The sequence below is a fragment of the Ricinus communis genome, chromosome 6 (genome assembly GCF_019578655.1).
Source record: "Ricinus communis isolate WT05 ecotype wild-type chromosome 6, ASM1957865v1, whole genome shotgun sequence".
In the NCBI taxonomy this organism is placed as follows: Eukaryota; Viridiplantae; Streptophyta; class Magnoliopsida; order Malpighiales; family Euphorbiaceae; genus Ricinus; species Ricinus communis.
The window spans coordinates 27,436,605-27,459,810 of record NC_063261.1 but is presented as its reverse complement, the minus strand read 5'-3'; the positions used below and the strand labels follow the sequence as shown (position 1 = coordinate 27,459,810).

Genomic DNA, 23,206 nt, shown 5'->3' with positions numbered 1-23,206 from the left:
ATATCGGTTCGGCTCGTTTTTACCTCTAATCACAAATCACAAGCACCCCAGTTAGGTTTCTATCCCATCAATAACAACAGTTCAAAGACATCATTAGGGATACGAGACAAGAAACATGGAAGTACAAGTGCCTTTGTATTTTTGTCTATCAACTAGACCTGTTCATGGGCCGGGCCTGGACGGGCTCGGACCAGGCCTGACTTGATTTTGGACAAGCCCAAGCCCGCCCAGGCCCGAGAATTTTTTGATATCTCTGAGCCTAAGCCCAAGTTTGAAATTTTTTGAAAAATCTGGCCCGGCCCGGTCAACTATTAAACCTGTTCCAAATTGCAGTTACATTTAGATTTAGGATTTTATTTTGATTAATATATTATTAATAACAATAAAATTATAAATAGAAATAATAGGTAGCTAAGTGGTATATAGCACTTAATTATAAGTTGAAGGTCAAGTTCAAGTGCTAGGTATGATATTTTTTTTCTAACTAGACAAAAATTATTATCCAAGCCCGAGAAGCCCGGCCCGCACCCATGAACAGGTCTACTGTCAACACAATGCAGAGATGAAATTTGACAGTAAGAAGTATAATGAAAATCCTTGAATCCTTAATGCACTATTAAAAACTATCTCAGGTACGAGCACTTTCCTAAAAAAACTAACCTTGAAATGCGCTTGATCTTGCAATCCTCTTCACCTTGCAGGCGCCTTCTAAGGTCTCTGTGCACTCCCCGCAACTTAAGTTTTTGAAGCTTGGAAATGTTATGTAAAACTTCAGGAAGAAAAATCTCAAATTCACACAATAGTAGAACTCGGGATAACTTAAACTTGGACCAGCTCCATTCATTATCTCAGTCCACTCTACAAGAAACTTAGAAGTCGTCTTTAGATTTTCCGGTTCAAGTTCACAAAATTCTCTATCAATGATCTTCATTTTGTGTGCTTCCCAGCAAGATCTTAGGAAGGAGATGGGTGGTTTAGAGACTCATCGCTAATTTCCTTAGACGCTGTTTCTCCAAATGGAGATAACAAATACATTATTTAATAATAAGAAATATGGAAGTAGCAAATGCCTAAAACAGTTTTATCTGTCAACACAAAGCAAAGATGGAATCTAACAAACAGACGTGAAAAGAAAAAGCCTTGAATCCTAAATGGACTCTCCGTCTATATAACTTTTGAAATGTGTTTGATCTTGTAATTCTCTTCACCTTGCAGCCGCCTTGAAAGGTCTTCATGTACTTCCCAAAACTCTAATATTTGAAGTTTGGAAATGTTTTTTAGACCTTCAAGAAGAAACTTTAAGGTCGGACAATCAACAAACTTGAGAAATATTAAACTTGGAAAAGCTCCATTCACTACCTCAGTCCACTCCACAAAAAAATCCAAACTGATTCTGAGATATTCAAGCTCTGGGAAACCTCGAGCCTTACAGAAGTCCTTACCAATCATCTTTGCGTTGAAGGCACTCCATAGAGTGAGAACTTTTAATTTGGGAAGATGCTGAAGTACTGAAATTTGATTCTTCGACAGATCAGAGTATTCTAAATATAGTCTGGTAAGGTTATCCATGGAGGCAAGCCAACTGGGCATGTCAACTAGGGTTCCCACTAATTCAACCTCTAGAAGAAGATATGGAGGGGAAAAAGGTTCAAATTCAGGAAAAAGGTTCAACCATGTATCTCCAAGGACTGCATCCTTTGCAGTTAAACTTAAGGAAATGAGGTTTTCCATCTTCATGATGGCTGAAGCTAGATCAACAGCATGATCTTCAGAGACACTGCTAACAGCGAGTTTTCGGAGTTGGGTTAAGGTAGCCAACTCATTGGCGATGACATCTCCAGCGTACACACCTGCACAAGTTTGAAAGTTCACCAACATTCCAATCTCCTTTGGAACTCTAACTTCACCTTTTAAATCATTGTTAGACCACAGCAGAAGATGTTTTAGTTGTTGGATTTTCAGCACCTCTATTGGTATTTCAGATGGACTCCGACACGAAAATATATCCAAAGTTTGAAGTTTCTGAAGATTACCTAAAGTTCGTGGAAGCTTAGGGAAATATGAATTAAACAATCCCAAATATGTCAATTGAACTAAGTTTAATCCCACTTCATCAGGCAAGAATTCTATGTCACCACATATTTCCAGGACCAACAGGAATTGCAGCTGGCAAATAGATTGCATGTTGGCCAAAGAAAGACCTCCACAATGATGTCCAGCATCCAGAAATAAAGTACGAATTTCAAATTTTTTAAAATCAAGAGCAATGTTGTTGCTATGAACAAGAATTACTGCACGCACCGGTAAATTTCCAACTTTAGAAATAAATTCTTGTTCTTCCACTTCAACCAGACATTATTTCGTATATGGTTCAACAACTTCTAACATATTCTCCCAGCGATATTTTTGAAGCATTCCTAGGCCAATTAACTCTTTAATAATATTTTCAGCTACAACTTCTAACCTTGTGCACTACAGTTTATTGTCAGAGGAGGTCCACACAGTTCATTGCCCGGAAAACCTGATGGATCAAAGCCTCCTAACTGAGTTCCTGATGAAGATACAAACCTAGACAACAAATTCAGGGACCAAAAGATAATATCCAGTGGTCAAGATCTCAGGTCTGTACAGCAAAAAGCTGTACAGACATTTCATCACAAACCTGAAATTAAGAGAAAAGGAGCAACCTTTCTTCCCTAAGAAAGAAAGATCAATTCTACCTCACCCTATCAAGAATGGAACGTTGACATAGGAGCATAGGAGGACATCAGGCAACAGTGTTACCGTTATTCATCACTTTGTATATATAGGCAACATGTAATCTTATAAATCTCAGAATACAAAAACTGTATATTCATCACAGATCAAATAACAATAACCAACTTCATTATTTTCACATGGTATCATAGCAGGATTGATCCTGTCATCATCTATCCAATCAACAATAAAAAAAATTATGTTTCATCATGTCTCACAGTGATCTTACCAAACTAACCAACACTATGTTAAAAGGCAACTAAAACTACTTCGAATGGTCGAGGGCAGTTTATATCAGCTTGAGTGGCAGGAAAAACTAGGGCTCATCACAGGAACCCGAAGCAAGCTACAAATAAACAACCCTAATCAACCAACAAAAGAAGAAATTGAGACAATCGAAGAATGGCAGACGGCTGACCATATAGTCATGTCTCTTCTTACCAACACGATGGAGCTTCAGATTGCCAGATTGTGTATGCTACTGGCATCATCACAGGCTATATGGGACAAAATGAAAAACCTATATGGACATGAGCAAAACTAAGCTCACAGTTTCAATTTGAAACAAGAGCTAGCACATATTAAACAAGGAACTCGGACCAGCACGAGTTATGCGACCGACGTATTGACTCGATGGGAGGAACTTCAAAGTTACCTCCCACCAACAACGTATCCAGAAGAGGCAAGGAAGAGAGCGGAACAAGACTTAGTGTACACATACCTGGAAAGGCTCGATTCGAGTTATGAAGCGCTAAGGTCACAGATTCTGTTATCTAACAACCTCCCCAGAATCGACGCATTCATAGCCCTCATTCAACAAGAGGAGACCAGACGCGTAACCATGGGAACAGTGAGCAACCACGACAATACAGAAAATAGAGCCTTCGCCTCACACCTCTCAAACTCGCCAGAGACGGCCAGAGTGAGGGGAGCGCCTGTCAGCGTCGAGAGGTGCGACCACTCCAAGAAGCAGGGGCACTCTCACGAGCGCTGCTGGCATCTCCACCCCCAACTTCAGCCGACTCCCAGCAAAGTCGAGTGAAGGAGAAATGGGGGGAGGCGAGAAAGGGACGAGAGGAAAAGGTTTGGCCACTCAAGGTTTGGCGGCTTGGGGATAGCAAACGCGTCTAACCCTAAGGGTTATGACGCGTCTAGCGGGTCGGATCTAGATGTTAATAGCGAGTCAAATCTTTTTAATTCGATCCGGCCCAACACCGCTACTTGCATCTGACCTGGCTCCAACAACCCGGCCCGACCCAATAGCAACCAATGGGCCAATCCGGATCCGAACCAGTTCAACCCGCCAACCCGACCCGAACCCTGTCCAATAGAAAATTCTCAAATTTCTCAAATAATTTCTCAACTCGAGTCTATTTTACAGCTTCAGCAATCCCGTGGGTCAGGTTTAGTATCTCAAAATTACAAACATTCTTTAAAAAATTCTCAAAATTGGATTATCGATTCCGGTGCAATCGATCACATGACTTGGGATCCAACAAAATTACACAATTTTGTACCTACAGATTTCCAACATGTGATTGTTGCAAATGGAGATCGAGCCGAAATCTTTGGTTTTGGCTCTTCCAATCTTTTTAATAATACAATACAAAATATTCTTCTATTACCTGACTTTAAATCTAATTTATTATCTATTTGTAAAATAACTAGGACTTTAAATTGTGATGTTATTTTCTCACCATATACAGTGATATTTCAGGATCGAACCACCGGGAAGACGATTGGTGAAGGATACCTTAAAAATGGCCCGTACTATCTCACAAAATCCACCAATCAGTGTCTAGCCTTGACCAGTCCAGTGAATCAAGGCATGTTGATGCATCGGCGGTTTGGGCATCCGACCGACAAAGTTTTAAATCAACTTTTTTGTCTAAAAATAGATTCCAGTTGTTGTGGTGTTTGTAAATTTTCAAAGCATACTAGATTACCCTTTTGTCTTCTATTATATTAGAAAAAATGTTTGATTTAATTCACTCTGATGTTTGGGGACCTGCCCCCATCACTTCATATAATCACTTTAGATATTTTGTCACATTCATCGATGATTACTCCCGTATTACTTGGGTTTATTTGCTAAAAGGAAAAAGCGACGTTTTTACGTGCTTCCTAAACTTCTTTAATTTTATTCAAAATCAGTATAATGTCAAAATCAAAACCTTTCGCTCAGATAATGGTACTGAATACGTCAATAAAAACTTTCCCGCACTATTTTCAAAAGAAGGCATTTTGCACCAAACTACCTGCATTTATACCCCTGAACAAAATGGGGTTTCAGAAAGAAAGAATAGGCATCTTCTTGAGGTCACACGGAATCTCCTTTTTCAAAACAATATTCCTCACATATTTTGGTCGGTTGCCCTCCTAACTACAGCGCATCTCATCAACCGTTCATCTGGTCCTATTCTCAACAATCTTAGCCCTCTAGAAATTCTCAAAAATAGAAAAATAGAATTAGGACACATTCGAGTCTTTGGTTGCATAGCCTTTGTCCACATTAAACGCCATCACAAACTTGACAAGAGTTCTGTCAAAACTGTATTCCTAGGGTACTCCTCTGAAAAAAAGGGGTATAAATGCTATAACCCTTCCACTTACAAAACCTATATTTCCCGAGATATGTCCTTTGATGAAACTACCTCCTATTTCACAAATGACTCCACTCTCCATCATGAGCCTTCTGTAGTATTATTTCCATCTAATTCTCCCTTTTTTGACAGCATAATTCAGGATACTCCATCAGACAAGGAGCGGCTCTCAGAGACTATCTCCGAATCCATCCCCTTAGGGGGAGATCTTTCCACTCCTGCGGCAACTTCTTCAGGGAGAGAACATGAGCCACAAGCAGAAGAAATTGCCCTCCGAAGATCATCTCGACCAACCAGATCCCCTGCCAAGCTAAGGGACTATGTGTCCCACATGGTATCGTACCCTATTCATCACTTCATTAATTATAATTTTGTAACAAATTCATATAGGGTATATCTAGGCAATCTCACAACACACACTGAGTCTACCTCTTTCTATGAAGTTAACACCAACCCCAATTAGTATAAAGCTATGAAGGAAGAACTCTAGGCTTTAGAAAAAAATGACACCCGGAATTTTGTCTCCCTACCACCAAATAAGAAATCTGTTGGCTGTAAATGGGTACATAAAATAAAATACAAGCATGATGGAACAATTGAGAGGTACAAGGCTAGGTTAGCAGCAAAAGGTTTCACTCAAACCTATGGAGTGAATTACCAGGAAACTTTTTCTCCTGTAGCTAAAATGAGCATTATTCGTATTTTATTATCTGTTGCTACTAACTGAGGGTAGAGCCTATTTCAGATGGATGTTAAGAACGCATTTCTTCAAGAGTCTCTGGAAGAAGAAGTGTACATGACTCTTCCTCCAGGTCACAAATCTACCTCTGCTCCTTCCCTGGTATGTAAGCTAAAAAAGGCAATCTACGGATTGAAACAATCACCAAGAGCATGGTATGCCAAGCTAAGCCATTTTCTCTTAAAAATTAATTTCAGCAAGTGTGCTTCTGATTCTTCTATGTTTGTTAAACACACTCGCACATATACGATCATTATCCTAGTATATGTGGATGATATTATCATAACTGGCAATAACAATAAAGAGATTGAGGAAGTGAAATAGAAACTAAAAGAGGAATTTAATATCAAGGATCTTGGTCAATTATCTTACTTTCTCGCAATAGAAATAGTCAAATCTCATAAAGGGCTATTTCTGTCTCAAAGAAAGTACGCTCTTGATCTACTAAAAAAAATAGAAAAATAGAAGCCAAACCCATAAATACCCCGATGAAGACTAAGACAAAACTCAACTTATAGGATGGTGAACCCCTAGATGACATAGGTCACTACCAGCGTCTAGTAGGAAAATTAATTCATTTAACCATTACCAGACCTGATATTAGTTATGCAGTAAGTATGGTTAGCCAATTTATGTATGCTCCCCGTACTTCTCACTTAGATGCAATTGATAGAATCCTCAGATATCTCAAGGGCTCCCCCGGCCAAGGTATTTGGATGAAAAATAACAATAATGCTAATACTATTGTAGGTTTCTCTGATGCAGATTGAGCAGGAAGTTGTGACAGAAAGTTGACCTCAGGATTCTGCACCTTCGTAGGAGGAAACTTAGTAACCTGGAAAAGCAAAAAGCAATCAGTAATCACAAGGTCCAGCGCAGAAGCCGAGTACCGAGCCATGGCATCTACGGCTAGTGAGCTTGTTTGGATTAAGCAAGTGCTTATCGATATAGGAATAGAATGCAAAGGTCTGATGGAAATATACTGCGATAACCAAGCAGCCAGACACATCACATTAAACCCTGTTTTTCACAAACGAACCAAGCACATTGAAGTTAACTGTCACTTCATAAGAGAAAAAGTTCAATCAAAAGAAATTATAACTCCATTTGTCAGAAGCCATGAACAATTGGCAGATATATTTACAAAGGTCCTGGACAAAGCAAGTCACCAAAGACTCCTTAGTAAGATGGGTTCTATCAATCTATTTGAAACCACCTTGAGGGGGAGTGTTGAAGATACAAACCTGGACAATAAACTCAGGGACCAAAAGATAATATTGAGTGGTCAGGTCTCGGTGCATGCAAAAAGTCGCATGCACACTTCATCAGACTGGAATTAAGGAGCAACCTTTCTTCCCTAAGGAAGAAAGGTCACTTCTACCTCACCCTATCAAGAATGGAACGTTAACATAGGAACATAAGAGGACATCAGGCATCAATGTTACCGTTATTCATCACTTTGTATATATATAGGCAACATGTGATCTTGTAAATCTCAGAATACAAAAACTGTATATTCATCATAGATCAAATAACAATAACCAACTTCATTATTTTCACAGTTCCTAAAGGTATTCTTCTTGTCAAGTTATTGTTGGACAGATTCAAGTGGCTCAAAAATGTTAACCTTAGAAATGTTAACCTTGATATACTTTTAGGGATTTCATCAGAAAGATGGTTTCGAGAGAAATCTATTGATTCCGATGATTGCATAGCACCTATGTCACTGGGAATTCTTCCGGTCAGAGCATTATGTGATAAATTCAAGGACAGTAATCCTGCAAGGTTTGTTATTTCAACAGGAATCTCTCCGGATAAATTATTATGGGACAGATCTATTGCTCTTACAAATCTAAGAGTGGTGTTATACTTGACCATTTTCCCTTTTATTACAAGAAAAGCATTCTCCAGAAATGACCCTGAATAATTACTTCGAAGATAAACTTGGCCTATAGAATCATTCACTTTAACCATTGTGGTAAAGCTATTGAAGCAGCTTGGTATTGTCCCTGACAAGTTGTTACCAACAAGGTCTAAGATGTGCAAAGAAGCAACTCGACAGAGCTCCTCAGGTATGTGGCCATAGAATTCATTTGCACGCAAGCTGAGAATGTTCAGACTTGAATAATTCTCCCCAATCCATGTTGGTATATTTCCAGCCAATTTATTTTCACTTAAATCAAGTGTGATTAGACCAGTACAGTCTCTAAGTGAAATTGGCACTTCACCAAAGAGATTATTGTTGCGAATGTGCAAAGACTCGAGCAAGCTCAAAGTTCCGATGGACTTCGGAATATTGCCATGAAACCTGTTGTTGTTTAATTTTACAGCCACCAAGTATGGCCAGTTCATCCAGCAATCTGGTATCTCATCAGAAAAAAGGGTTTATCTCCAAGGTTAAGCAACTGCATGTTCTTTACCTCATGCATTTTGTAACACAAAAAGTTGAATATGGACCCTAAAAGTGAGTTATTGGAAACATCTAATGCACCCAGATTAGAAGAGAAATAAGGCAGTGGACCACTGAAATTATTGGAACTCAAGTCAATCAATGAGTTAAAATCATCAAGGAAGGGAATATTTGGGATCACTCCATGAATTTGATTCTGAGATAGATCTAAATAGTGAAACCTGGAAGACAAATCCCAAAACCAAATAGGAACAGGACCTATAATTCCTGAGTTAGATAAAACAAGATCTTTCAAAGACTTTAATTTACGAACCCAGATAGGAATCGAGGTCCAACATGCCAAGAACCTAATCCTAGGTATGAAAGTTGAAGAGGAGGAACCCAACTGGAGCCAACCCTCAACACAATGTTTTGTCCCATTCTAGATGCATCAAATAGACTCAAATTTGTAAGATTGCAAAGTGTGCTTCAGAAACATCACTTTCTAATAAATTATCAAAGATATAAACTGCTAGTAATTTTGTAAGCTGTCCAAAAGATACAGGAAGAGTTCCAGTAAGTTTGTTGGAGGAAAGGTTTATGTATGTTCAGGACTTCATTTCTCCAAAAGAATGTGGGATTGGACCTGAGATCATATTACTCCATAGAACAAGAAAAGATAGTTTCCTAAACTTGCCAAGATCATCTATCAAATGACCAGATAATTGGCAGTGATCCAAAAACAATGACTCTAGCCCATTTGAAATGCATTCTGACAAAATTTGGAGGACATCATTTATCTCTTGGCTCAAATTGATACCTCTAAAAGAAAGTAGCCTCAAATTACAAAGATGTTTTAAGGATCTTGGAATTCCTCCTTCAAATCTATTGTATGACAAATCAAGATTCCTGAGGGAAGTAATGTTTCCTATAAGACTTGAAATTTGACCTTGAAAGGAATTGGAGCCTAAGTTGAGGAGCTCTAGATTGCTAAGCCTACACAGCCAAGTAGGTATTGAAGAACTGTAATTATTATAAGATAAGTCAAGTTTTCTAACAAGCAAGGACAAATTCTGAAGACCACTAGGGATAGGACCCTGAAAATTGTTAGATGAAAGATCAAGAGAAACTAGATTTTGAAGACGAAAAATCCAGCTTGGAACTAAAGAATCTGTAAAATAGTTGGATGACCAATCAAGAATGGCAAGGGAAGAAAAGTTCACATTGGAATTAAGGGAAGAGATATTAGGTAGTTGACAACATGGCAAATGTAATTCTTCTAATAGAGACAGTGAGTTCATAACCTGCAGCCAATCAAAAGATTTACTGAGGTCATTACTACTCATATCAAGAAATGTTAATGAAGAAAGGTTAGAAAGCCACTGTAAATCATCAACATGCATGACTATGTATCCTCCTTGAAGACTGAGATATTGCAAATTTGAGAGATTACCAAGTTGCTGAGGAATCATGCCTCCAAACCCAGCATTAGAGAGACTAAGATATCTTAAATTCACCAAGAATCCAAGGAATGTGGGAACTTCAATTCCTCCAAAATTGTTGCTTAAATCCAAGTACCTAAAATGCTTCAGGTCAAGCAAAGAAGGACTAATCTTACCACCCAGTGGCAGCAGCACTGGCCCCAAGTGAGTTTCTTGGTTGTATAGAGTTGAAAGATTGAGCTTAAGAACATGGCCAGTTGAATTGTCACAGGTAACACCAGACCATCTGCAACAGTCTCCATCATCACTAACCCAATTCCGGAGCCGGTTTGAAGGATCAGCGAGATGAAGCTTCAAGTTCAACAGAGCTTCTCTCTCAATCCGAATGCACCCTGAATAGCAAAGTCCACCAGTGATGGCTACCATGAAAAGTGAGCAAAGGGAAAGAGCTATAACATAAGGACTACTGCCCATTGCTCTTTTCATGACCAAATACACTATTGAGACAGTGAGGATATAGGGGGAGTAATCTGTACAGATGAAAAACTTGAACAGTTGGGCTGCTATTTGTAATAAAGTTTCACCAATGGAGTTTGTAGTTTTTCTTTTTTCTTTTCTTTTTTCCCTTTGTTCCGGAAGAGTAAACTTTTGAAGTTTTATTCTTGGTATTTGAGATTCCATTGAAAATGTTCATTTCTCAACTCAAATTGTATCTAGAATTGTCCAAAGAGACTAGTTCAGGATTTGCCTGCAATGTTTGAGTGAACTAAAAAGACTGAATTGAAATATTATTTCTCAACTCAAAGTCTTAGCAAAGCATGGTAAAACTCGTTAGCCTGCAATGTTGAGTGAATTGTTAAAAGCCCATTATAACTTAATTAATTGTTACATACAATATAATATTATATTAATTGCATAATTATTTTTTTTCGTGTAAATTAGCATCGAAATGACCGGAACAATTAAGAAAGTCATTAAATCATGAAACATTATTAAGACATTCTAAATCTTAGTAAACAATTGAATCGTTTATACCAAAAAGAGAAAAAACAATTGACAGTTCAGAAACAAAACTGTTTTCTGTTTATTATATTCAACAGAATTTATTTAATCCCTTATACTGCTAAATTTATTTTATTCTTAGGACCCCCAAGTTTATGCAATTTCCCAAGATTAATTCACCCATATTATGACTATCAAATTCATCTACTACAAGAATATAATAAGGGTTCCAATACAGAAATAAATAAATAATATTAAAATTGCAGTTATGATAATTGTTGACAATCAAACATTAGGGAAACAAAATGAAAATCTTAGGAAGGGTTTGATATAATTTTAGTTTTTAATTTTCATTCTTTTACTTGAAATTATTTAATTTTTTTAATCTCAAACTTTTCCAAAATAGTTTAATAAATAGAATTAGTGTTTTAGAAATTTATTAATTTTATTTTTTAACCGTGCATAATTTTTCTATATCATGATTTCTTAACTGTGCATAATTTAAATATAGAATTAGTGTTTTAGAAAACTATCAAATTAAAAATTTATCAAATAGTTATCTATTAAATAAATATTTATATATTTACAAAAATTCATTATATTGGTTATAAAACTTTAATATCAATATAAATATATTAAAATTGTTGTTTTCAATTAGTGATTATTCTAAAAAATTAAATATCAATTATTTATTAAAAATTATTATGGCTAAATTTTTAGTAAGTCATAACATATTTTAAAAATATGTTAATTATTTATTCATACTTGAAAGAAAATTATTATTTTTATTATCTTTAGTAAATGATAAAATAAATTATATATTAGCACATATGTGTAGTTTGTTGACCCCAAGATTTCATATGTGCTTTTGATGGTGCTAACAATTTTGTTTAGTATTGTTGTTGTTAGTAGGTATTCTTTAATGGCCATTGATGCAATAAAGTAAATATATATCAATGTTTGGGGTATGCAAGATGAAGATGAAGACATAAGTATGAATATTTATTCAAGAGTTAAAGTCTTAAAGACTTGAATCAATATGAATATCAAGATAAAATCATGAAATAATAAAGATGGGAAGAGTGATAGAACATATAAGGGCAATACAAAGAGTATGTGGAGTCAAGAAACTCGTGTTAACAAGTATGATCTCCATGGAATAAAATCAATTAGCTGAAGTTTGAAGAATTAATTGTACTACTTGGAAGAGTCTATGAGGGCAAGCCATATATGGATGGATAGCTGCATTAGTCTAGTTTTAGGAACAAAAATTAGAATAAATTTGGAGGTAGAAAAATGGAGTTTCAAATTTTTGAGTGAATTATGCTCAAACTGTTAGATTGGACTACAACATACGAGGTCGATTAGAATTAGTGCTATTATTGCTACAAGAAAATTTTTGACATGCCCTTCTTTATATTTATAGCCTTGGAAGTCTAGTTTCATATGCAAAAGGTTTATATCAATTCGAAGTGTATGGAAGACGCAACAGTTAAAATACTAAAGTATGTCTGAAGTGTCATGCCAAAATTAGCAGTAAAATATTTTAATTTTTTGGACTACGAAAATGACTGCTTTTGGTGATGCTCAAATATAAAGTTGTAGTAGGCTGGTGAAAGTTTCAAATAAAAAAAAGGGTTCATCATTTGGAATTTACAGCTTAAAATATTAAATTTTAAAGTAATCACGCTTGTGAACATAAAAAATAGCAAAAATAGTTTAGTAAAGATTGCAATCTAGATCGCAACCGCGATTCTCAAACGGTCATATTTTACACGACCGTGAAAAGGATTTCTTGACCGCAAAATTCACACTGATAATGCATTTAATGACGATTTTATAGTTTTTAGAGAAGATTTTATCTAACCAACTCTTATAACGGCTATAAAGAGGGAAAACACCATAAACACTTGAAAATGAAATTAAAGGTTCTTAAGCTCTCCAAAGATCAAATACAAGTGGAAAACATCTTCATACATCTTTGAGCATAGAATTCATCATCAAAACCTATTGTTCTTCATTTGTAAGGTTGAATCACTTTACTGTGAGGATTAAAAGTTCACTTTACCTTTTACTATTAAGCTATATTTGTAAGAATGAACTTAGTTTCTTTCTCCTCTAAATTATTCTCTATTGTAAGGATTTAATTGTGAGCCATAAAACACCAAGGTTTGAAGCTTTGAGTGTTAGCCATAGAAAAACACTTAGATTTGAGTGTTAGCTATAGGAAAACACTTGGATTTTAAGATTTCAGTGTTAGTCATATAATATACTTTGAGTTTGAGTGTCAGCCATCAAAGCACTTGTAAGAAGTTTCTTAAAAATACTTTGGATTTGATCTTACACCCATAAAAAGATTATTAATAATGGATATCTCAAATGAAACTTGAGAAGTAGATATAGGCAAGGAGTTGGTCGAACCACTATAAATCTTATATTTGCTTTTGCCTACACTCTTATGTTTGTTATATTTATGCTTGTTATATGTAGTGATTGATTTATTCTTACATTTTATACTCATAATTGTTCAATAGTTTTGATTAATTGCTTCCATTATTATTGATTTTAATATTCAAGTCTTTCAAAGCAAAAATTTTTTATTAGAATTAATTTTTGTAAACAAACAATTCATCCCCTCTTGGTTGCTTTAAGGTATTTCATAGTTTTTAACATTGAAATCATTATGCATTAAAAAGGTGTACAACTAATTATTCATATTTGATAAAGATAATTATTTTTATATATATTAAATTAGATATATTATATTATTTTGGTGTAGTTCTCATATTACATCATGATATATTAATTTTAATAATAAATAATATTAATTTTCATAATTTTCTTAAATATTTTTAAAATACCTGATTTTAGATTGCTATGTTATGATTCTATTGGAAATGTCATAAATTCAATTGGCAATTATGTTTAATTTGCAAATGGAGCATATGGTCTTCTAGCATCTGTTCCAATGGCACGACACTCTGACTTGCGAAATGTTGCAATTAAAGGTCACTCAAGACATATGATTGATTCTGTCAATTGTCAATTCTAAAATAGATTCTCCATCTTCCATTGATGTTGTTTTTCTTGCTTAGTTCATTCCTCTTTATACTTTTCCTTTTGTCCCGTGATTGTAATTGGACGGCTCATAATGTGCCCTAATCCCCTGTTGGCTTTTGCTGAGCTTGAAAACTTATATCTTATTTAGTTGCAGAGATTTTTTTTCTTTTTTTATTCTTTTAATTTTTAAGAAAAACAAAAATTTTTCATTTTTATCAAGATTCGTAAAATATGTTGACTTGTCATCATATAGAAAAGACTTTTTATTTTCTATTTAGATAATATTTTTAAATTTAAATGGTAAACTTAGAATAAATGGAGTGAAAACTCTCTTTTTTTTTAAAACAAGTGACTTTATATTAAAGGCCTAATAGCCATCAAAACCAATCCTTTGTGTGAATTTACTATTTTGAACAATTTTTTTAAAATTGTCAATTATCCACAAATTGGCCTAATAAATGCAATTTTGGTCAAATTAACAATTCAGTCAAAATCGGATGACATGGAAAATGATGTGTAAGACACATAATATCTTAGTAGATTAAAGAGTATGGTCCAATTCCATTTCAGCTACATCAATTAACTTACTCAAGTTAACTAACCACACCTAACACAATTCTTACTAACCTTTACCCTTATCAAATTTTATAGTTTACTCCAGCTAATAACCCTAACATCATTTGCTCCCAGTTGCTCCCTTTTTGCAGTCATTTTGTGTTGCTTTCTTTTTCAAGCTCATCAAACTCCACAAGCTGCAAGTAGGGTCACTTACAATAATGTCAAAGTTGCCTTTATAGATATAGAAGCTGCCATTATTCTTTTCTGTGATTTCATTTTCCTTCTAGTCCCAATAAGCTTGATTAATAGTGATGCTTATGAATGGGTATGTATATTTCTCTTTTCTTTTTTACTTTATGTTAAAAGTGAGTGCAATGTAGCAATATTATTTAGGGTTTAGTATATTAAATTAGAGATTTTTGTGTTCGATAATTGTCTCTTGTGATTATATTATTGTTTTGTGGTTTCTTCTATATAATGGTCTTAGAATTAGCTCAGCTTGTTTTACTTTATGTTAAAAATAGTTTGTGAATATATATAAATGTCAAAGGAGACATTTTTTTTTTGTATGTTTCTGTCATGTATAGCTTAAATAAATAATTAACTTACAACTATAAATTACTTATGCAGTTTTTATATTGAAATATTGATTGGTCAGAAGTTTAGTGATGGACCTCTAATTTCATATTATATACCTAGTGGATGATCAAACTGTGGGAATATTAGAATGGGTGATGTGGAAGCTTGGGTTAGAAAACTAGGTTAGGCACCAGTTATTAAAATGGGATATTATGAACCTAGATTTGCTAAAACATAGGAGTATCGTACAATGGTTACTAATGAAGAAGAACTTAGTAAAATGTGGAAAGAGGTTGCTGACTTTGGTTCTGTCAAACTGTTCTTTAAAGCTAATAAAATAAGTTTGAGGGATGAGCAAGTTGAAGTACCCATTGTTGATGCACCTCATAAGGTCAATAGTTATAGCCAAACTGATGATAATTTTGATTGAAACATTAAAGAAGAAGAAGTGGATAATAAAAGTAGGAAAAATGATAAAAATGTGTCTGACATAGATGATGACGAGTATATCCTAGCTAGAAAAAATAAGAGAATATTCATAACAACCATTATATATCATGGTAATGACTTAGGATTAGATGACATGATTAATATTGAAGTTAATATTGGTGCTTCTGGTAGTGAAGGTGTCTAGCAAGCTGGAAGTGACCAATCATGCCAAAATGATAGAGAAATTATTAGTGATTATAAGGATGCATGTGAAGAAGTGTATGATACTCCCTATAATAATGAGGAAGGTGATTTGGAGATTAATCCTAATAGGAAGAAGAAGAAGCTTATTGTCTACAATCCTAAGTATGATCACAATACATTAGAGTTTGTTCCTAGAATGATTTTCTGTAATGTTGTCTAGCTGAAAGAAGCTGTGCAGAAATGAAAAATATGTGATAGGTATATGATATGAGATGGCGAAGATCAAGTTAAAAGAGGATGGAAGTTATATGTCTTGGTGGCTGCAAATGGAGGTTGTATGTTGCGAAGAAGCAGCTACAGAATATATTTACTATCAAGAAAATAATAAATGAGCATACTTGTTACAAAAAAGATACTAATAGGTAGGTTATTTCTTCTTGGTTAGCAAAGGAAAGGAACATTTGAGTTTGATAATGGTGAGCTTGGGCCTAATAAAAAGCTCATTTTTAAGAGATTTTATATTGGATTCTCAAGCTTGAGACGAACCGGCCTCCAAAAAGAAGCGAGCATATTCCTCATAATTAGAAATCTTACAAGACGATCAGCCACAAAGCCGCCTACTAAACACCATTTAGATTCATCTCTAGTCGCTTCCCCCTCACCTCCTTTCACTGCTGGTTCACCATCATCCTCGTCTTCCAGGGAAAGGCCTAAGTATTCTTCCACCAGGACTTGTTTTCCAGAACGAGAGGCCATTTATTGAAGTAACAAAAGAAACAGAGGAAGAAAGGACAAATAATAACTTTAGAGAATGAAAGAAAAGGGCAAAAAAGCTTAAGATAAACCCTGTTATAGAGGATAAGACAAACACTCACTTGTCACAGAGAGCAACACAAATCGCTTTGGCAATTTGCTACTTAAAACGTAATATTTACATCTATACAGTTTTTACTACTCGTTTGTCAAAAATCATGACAAATTCACCAACCAAAGAATTATATAGTCTCCAAAATGTTCTAAGGGAGAAGGTGCATATTTGGCCCTAAACTAAATTTTTGGTGTATATAACCTACAAATCACATAGAATCTGTCATTTAGGCCCCTCCTTTTAACTGTGGATTTAACAGCATCATATATTGCTGAAATGGATGGGTCTCATCTCTTCTTCAACTTTAAATTCACACTCCTCTCTCTCTCTCTCTAAATATATAACCTATCCTTTTAAGTCACATAAATAAGAAAGAATCGAAAAAGTAAAAGAAAAACTTTTTCCATCAATTTTCCAAATGCATCCTAAGAAATTTTATTTTCTTTTGCAACAGAATCCTTAAACTGATGAGCACTTCAATAATAAAAATGAATAATCAACAAAAAGCAAACCATGGAGTATACTGGCTCTTTCTGAGTGGTGTTATCGAATATAGAATAACTAACAAAACCAGGAAGAAAGACATATTTATGCAACAAAAACTGAATGAAATGGAACAAATGCTACAGAAGCTACATGGAGTACACCGGTTCTTCAAGACTTCCGAATTAATCATAATCTTGTCTTGTTTATGTGTTCATAATTAGAAAAAATTGGCCATGTTTTCAACACTAATAAAGATGTGAATTATTACGACTTTTGTCCCCCTGCCTTACAGAAAGTTATAAATGCTTTGATAATTTCAGACACGGTGAAGTTGAATAGATTCCCCACATTGCCAAGCCTAAGAACTCCAAAATTGGAACTTCTGATAGCTAAAATGAGTCAGTTTCGGCAAGGGATTATGAGTTGTTTAGAATGCCAGTGAACCTCAAAAATGACATAATAAAATGAGTAGTTTTGACCCATCTTTTAACTCATGCAAAATTTAGTTTGATGAAATGGCATGTTGAATAACAGTTTCCTATAAAATTGTATCTTCACAAAGAGTAATACTACAAAAATACATCAGCCAGAAAGCTTTATATATGCCCTGGAAACGTAACTAAGGTTGCATAATCCTCCGTTTGTTTAAGTATTAGATTAAACAAGACTCTTTTTTCCTTCAGCTCCAGCAGCAACTAAATTGCTGCACTGTGTTTCTGTTAGGATTCCACAAATGGAACCAATAATACAGGAATCTTTAAATCAGCCTATAACACCACCATTGGCTCTGAGTAAAAAGAATTGGAAGGGGAGACCTTTTTGTTTGGACATCTACATACTAACTCCAGTATATCAAAAACCAAATTGACTGGCAAGGTCTTAGAAAGATGATATATCACCTCCACCAAAATATCTTCCCATCAAAAGAAACCTAAACATGAAGAATTCTCCAATTTTCAAGCAGCTGCTGATCCACCACCTAGCTAAATAAGATCCATCGATTCACATGAAATGTTCGAAAAATGACCTTGTCCAGACACATCCTTATCCTTGGCAAGGACCAAATGCATGCAGCAAGCCCGGCACACTACTTAAGCAATACTCTCCAAATTTTACTCATATACACAACTAATGACCATACAGAAAGACCTGCTGAGATATATAGCAAAACAACACCAGAAGCTACCAAAACCCCTGGTCCTCCAAGACTGCACATCAAAAAGAAGGATGGAAAAAAAGAAAATGGTCAGATATTTCAAAAAAATGACCCAGTAATTCTCCTTTCAGGAAGCCATCTCAAGGTAAAAAAAAAAAATAAATCACAGCAGAGAGAGGAACAATAAGATAGAAAGTGGGTACTTACGTGCTCTCTCTGGTAGCCAAGAGGATGGTTAGTGCAATCATCTGTGTGGCAGTTTTCCACTTCCCCAAGTTATTTACAGCAACAGCCTGAGACACAAATTTTTCAAAGATGTAAGTGGAAGCTAATAGCAGATCATATGCACTAGAATACAATTTCAACCAAAAGCATTGACAAGTTTGGAAAGACAAGGAAGATGAGGTGGTTGAAGTGAATACGCATTAGCAAACAAACCTCTAAAAGTTTAGCATTCTGTGATGCAGCCCATTCTCTGACTGCAGACATGGTTATCTACAAAAAAGTTGGGAACAGCTTTGTCAGATCAAATAATTTATCCTAAAAGATACCAAATAAAAATGACTACTATTGTCTAAAGGTTTAAAGTAATTAAACACCAACAGGAAAGCACATAAATGGGACCTTATGATATCAAGCAGCACTATTACCTCCCGACCAATTATAGCAATTGAAGGTACAGTCAGTAGCCATGGTACTTGTCCAAAGATTGCAACTTCAGGAGGTTTGGTACACAACAAGATCAGGGTTGCTGCAACCATAAGCTGTATATAGCCAGCATAAATTAAATAAAACATGACTCAATCTAAAACAAGCCATACAAGTTAATTAAGCAGGCTTGACCAAAAAGAGATATATCATCCAAGAAGAAACACATACTTTATCAGCCACTGGATCCAAAAATGCACCAAACGCAGAGCCTAACCTCATCTGAAAGACAAGCAAGCAATTACTTCACCTAATCATGATAAAAGATCTATTTGGGTAAAAACCCTCAACTGTATTTACCCTTTTGTACTTTAAGAAAAAGAAATTACACCTTTCGGGCGAGGTACCCATCAAGCCAATCAGTAACTGCTGCAGCAATGAAAATACTTGTTGTGGCAGTTCTCCCCCACCAACTATCCACATAAAAAGCTAAAGAACAAAATAAATTGCATCTTAGTCACATAAAATGCCAGCAAAGAGCCCACCTAAGAATTATCAGCTTTTGGGTTCTTAGCAATAAGCAAGCTTTTCCAAGTCCAGAATTCAAGAGTTGTTTAGGGCATTTTTTTTTTTCATCCTACAAAGAGAGATGGCACCAGAAGTCACTCGACACATCGCATTTTAGGATTCCCTTCCAATTTTCAATTTAAATGATAAAACTACCCTATAAAAGTACATGCAATTACAATTTCGTTTACCAAAATTAAGAAGATCAATGAGATCGTTTATATTATAATTTTAGCACATGATTTCACAAATAAGATGATAAATTATCTCTAATTTGGAAGTAAAGCACATATACAGAGAGATCATCAAAACAAGTTTTAACACCGAATGAAAAAGAGGCATACCATATGCATATATAAATATAACATCTCTAGTTGCATCCACTTTCTCATCAACCATATTAAATTTCATGAAAAAGAAAACCTAAATTAATCTAAAACGTGACTTAAGAGCCCAAAATCAAATACCAAAAACACACAATTCACTGTAAAATTATAAGATCATCAGATTGTCTACATTAATAAACAAAACGACATTATCTCCAAAAGAAATAATATGAAGAGAGAATTTACCCATAATAATAGAAATGAAAAAGAAAACACCTAAATTGAAACTTACTGCTAACTAGAAGCGGCACAGCGGCGACGCGGCCTAGCGTTAAAATAGTAGGCAATGTAAGTAATTTAGAATATGAATCTTGTTGTTGTTTATGATTTTGCCCATTTAGATGACTGTTATTATTAATATTATTATTATCAACAGTATCTATCTTGCTTTCAGAACCCATATCAGCTACAAGACCCGACCCGGCAGATGACGAATCGGATCCGGAGAATTTAGATGAAGAAGAAGAGGAGGAGGAGGAAGAGGCAGAGGTGGAATTGTTGGAGAAAATAGAGAAACGTTTATGGCCACGAAAAGAAAACCCTAATAAATTGGCATTGATGTTGTTGCTATTATAAGAGAGGTGTGCGTAGGGTGTTATCGTGCGCCAATTAGTTGTATTGCTATTTAGGGAGGAGGTGGTGGTTATTGATAGTGAGAGTGAAGATGAGTGTTGAGTAGCAATAAAGGTAGCGGCGGTGGAGGTGGTGGTGCTGGTGACTGTGCGGGCCCATTTGTAGGGTTTCCCGCAAAATGAAGCTGCCGTACTCAGCTTCATGACTGCCATGAAAGTGGTGGATTGTGAATCAAATTTTTGTGTTTCTTAGTGCTTGGGATTTGGGATTTTTTTTTTTTTTTTTACCTTTTAATAATTTTTTATTTATTTATTTTCTAGCAACTACTTGGCTTATTGTCCATTTTCCTTTTTGTTTCGATGACTTATGATATTATTCGTTGTTTTATCCCCAATCTTTTTTATAAGATAACTCATCATCCTGACTTTGTTCTTAATGAATCCAAACCAACATGAGATAAAATTATTATTTTTAATTTTTTAGTATTTATTTACTATTTATTGATAATTTTATTAACTTTTTATTTCTTTCACTATAGTAATTTAAAATTCATATTTATTTATTTTTCTTCTCCTCACTATTTTTACTTAAAAGAGTAAAATCTGTACTTTTATTTAGTTATGATTAACTTATAATTAAAAGATTATAAAAAGTCTAAAAAGAATTATTAAAACTAAAATATCAAATCTTATCATTGTGTAGATTTTACTTCAGTATTTTTATTAAGTAATCATTAAATTTTAATAATATGATTAGATAATTCTGAGAAAATAAATAAATAATTTTAATAATGTGATTAAATAATTCTAAGAAAATAAATAAATAATTATTTAAGTGAAAAAGAATTCATAAATGTTATAGAATGCTAATAAATATAATATTAATATTGGCAATGGGTAAATAACAAACTAAAAAATATTTAATATTTAATAGTTTTATAAGATATAACTTTAGATTTATTTGAGTTCAAAATGTTCATTAAATCTCCATCAAGAAAACTTTCTGGTCTCTCTTAAATTATTATTTACTATTTAATTATTAGTTTAGTATGTAATTATTAAAATATTTTTTACTAATTGATATAAATAGTACCAAATGAATTAATTTTTATAGTTCATGATTGTAGTTTCCATATAAAGTTTAACTAACACTATTTAGAGAAATAATGATAACAATTAATGATATAAACTAAAAAAAATATATTTCTTAATTTGTATATAAATTAAAGTAGACCATATTTAGGAATATATATTTACTATTCTATACTAAACTTATTAAATATTTTCATATTATAATTTTTATAATAATAATTTATGTCTACGATGAGTAAAACTAGTATTAAAAAAATTTCTATCCTATTTTAACAAAAAGTTTTATTACCATAAAGAGAATTTCAAATGAGATAATTATAATTGTGATCCTAAGTTTATCTATTTTATACTTTCATCCCTTATTTTTCTTAAAATAAATGCACTTTCATCTTTCTATTTTAATTGTTACTCGTCAAAATTTTGATTTGGTAAGTATGCTATTAGTCTATTTGGTCAAAACATCGGAGTTATTAACTAAATTCATTAAAAGAATAAAAAATCAAGGATCAAGTTACTTTATAAAATAAATTCGGTTTAAACGTTATTTCACTTGTGTACTTTTTAACTTTGACCTCTAACATTCTTATACTTTTATTTTTAACCAATTTCACATCCTAATTTTTATAATTTTTATTTATAACTTATTTTACTCCTAAAAACTTTTAGACCGGCATGTTGTGAACAACTACTATGACGTGGATATATTTTAAATGAGCTGTCCAATTGACAAATATATATTAAAAAATATTAAATAATAATAGTTAGAAAAATTTATATCTCCAAATCAGACGATCAAAATATCTAAATGAAATTAAAATTCCTAAAATGTATTGCAAATCATAACAAAAAGAACTTTAAATTTTTCATTTTTTTCGAGTCGTAACTGGAGATTAAAATGATTTAAGCCGGCTTTGAGATGCGATTCAAGGGAGAGCTGAAGTTTTAAACTCATTGTAGAAAGAAACTTGGTTGTACACATAGAAGAGAGCAGAGAATGGAACTGAAACTTGTGAAATTGGTTTGGTGTCTACTCTTGAATAAAAGGTCATGTCTTCTTTACAATTAGGGTTTTAAAGAATATTAGGTTATTAGACTAATGTCACGGCCCCCTCATCCTTAGGCAAGCAAGGCCTGTCCATGCGACGCATAGTGCCAAGAGTGCTGGAGAAATAAGGAATTCTCCTATAACACTCTTGAACAACATAGAATTCTCTAGAGTACTCTAGAACACTCTAGAACAGTCTAGAACTTTTTAAAACAATCTAGAATGGTCTAGGCACTTCTAGAATAATCTAGAAGGGTGTAGATACTTCTAGAATATTCTAGAAGAATGGGGACAACTCTTGTACATACTAGATTAGTCTGGAATATTCTAGACCCATGTAGGTTACTCTAGAATATTCTAGACATGTACATGTGATGTGTGTGGAGAATTCTAGAAGAATGAATTCTAGCCACAAGTTGAGGAGGTGAGAAGCCTATAAATACCCTATCCACCATCATTTGTAATATACAACAAGAACATATACAAGAAGAGCATAGAAGAGCATACAAGAACAAGAAGAGGAAGGTTGAAAACTTAATAAAGCTCTCCATATTTTCAAAGCTCAAGTGCTCTCAACTCTCTACCCTACCCAAGTCCTAAACCCCTGCTGCCTACTTTGCTCCC

General features: G+C 34.2%; 3 protein-coding genes across 3 annotated transcripts; all 3 read right to left on the bottom strand.

Annotated features, from left to right (window-relative positions):
• Positions 1–1,054: 1,054 nt before the first annotated feature.
• LOC107261725 (LRR receptor-like serine/threonine-protein kinase FLS2) lies at positions 1,055–8,929 on the bottom strand. Its single transcript, XM_048375365.1, has 7 exons — positions 8,823–8,929; positions 8,591–8,730; positions 7,642–8,459; positions 6,842–6,934; positions 5,518–5,678; positions 2,465–2,568; positions 1,055–2,342 (listed from the first exon to the last, which is right to left on the bottom strand). The coding sequence occupies exons 1-7, from the start codon at positions 8,927–8,929 to the stop codon at positions 1,165–1,167; spliced, it is 2,601 nt and encodes an 866-aa protein (XP_048231322.1). The 3' UTR covers positions 1,055–1,164.
• Positions 8,930–9,096: 167 nt separating this feature from the next.
• LOC112535718 (receptor-like protein EIX2) lies at positions 9,097–10,404 on the bottom strand. Its single transcript, XM_025158422.1, has one exon. The coding sequence runs from the start codon at positions 10,402–10,404 to the stop codon at positions 9,097–9,099; it is 1,308 nt and encodes a 435-aa protein (XP_025014190.1).
• Positions 10,405–17,622: 7,218 nt separating this feature from the next.
• On the bottom strand, positions 17,623–20,807 carry LOC8264794 (CDP-diacylglycerol--glycerol-3-phosphate 3-phosphatidyltransferase 2). The gene is made up of 7 exons (XM_002525009.4): positions 20,106–20,807; positions 19,312–19,409; positions 19,152–19,202; positions 18,923–19,036; positions 18,711–18,767; positions 18,480–18,565; positions 17,623–18,324 (listed from the first exon to the last, which is right to left on the bottom strand). Exons 1-7 carry the CDS (start codon positions 20,656–20,658, stop codon positions 18,204–18,206), a joined length of 1,080 nt encoding a protein of 359 aa, XP_002525055.1. The 5' UTR covers positions 20,659–20,807; the 3' UTR covers positions 17,623–18,203.
• Between the last annotated feature and the right edge of the window lie 2,399 nt (positions 20,808–23,206).

Coding starts and splice junctions, on each gene's coding strand:
- LOC8264794 (XM_002525009.4), bottom strand. CDS start 20,658: ATGGCAGTCATGAAGCTGAGTACGGCAGCTTCATTTTGCGGGAAACCC. Junction 19,203..19,311: donor ATGGGTACCTCGCCCGAAAG/GTGTAATTTCTT, acceptor CTTGTCTTTCAG/ATGAGGTTAGGCTCTGCGTT. Junction 19,037..19,151: donor TGGATCCAGTGGCTGATAAA/GTATGTGTTTCT, acceptor GGCTATATACAG/CTTATGGTTGCAGCAACCCT.
- LOC107261725 (XM_048375365.1), bottom strand. CDS start 8,929: ATGGGACAAAACATTGTGTTGAGGGTTGGCTCCAGTTGGGTTCCTCCT. Junction 6,935..7,641: donor CTGTGAAAATAATGAAGTTG/GTTATTGTTATT, acceptor TTGCTTTTCCAG/GTTACTAAGTTTCCTCCTAC. Junction 5,679..6,841: donor CATCAGAGAAACCTACAATA/GTATTAGCATTA, acceptor TGGGACACATAG/TCCCTTAGCTTGGCAGGGGA.
- LOC112535718 (XM_025158422.1), bottom strand. CDS start 10,404: ATGGGCAGTAGTCCTTATGTTATAGCTCTTTCCCTTTGCTCACTTTTC.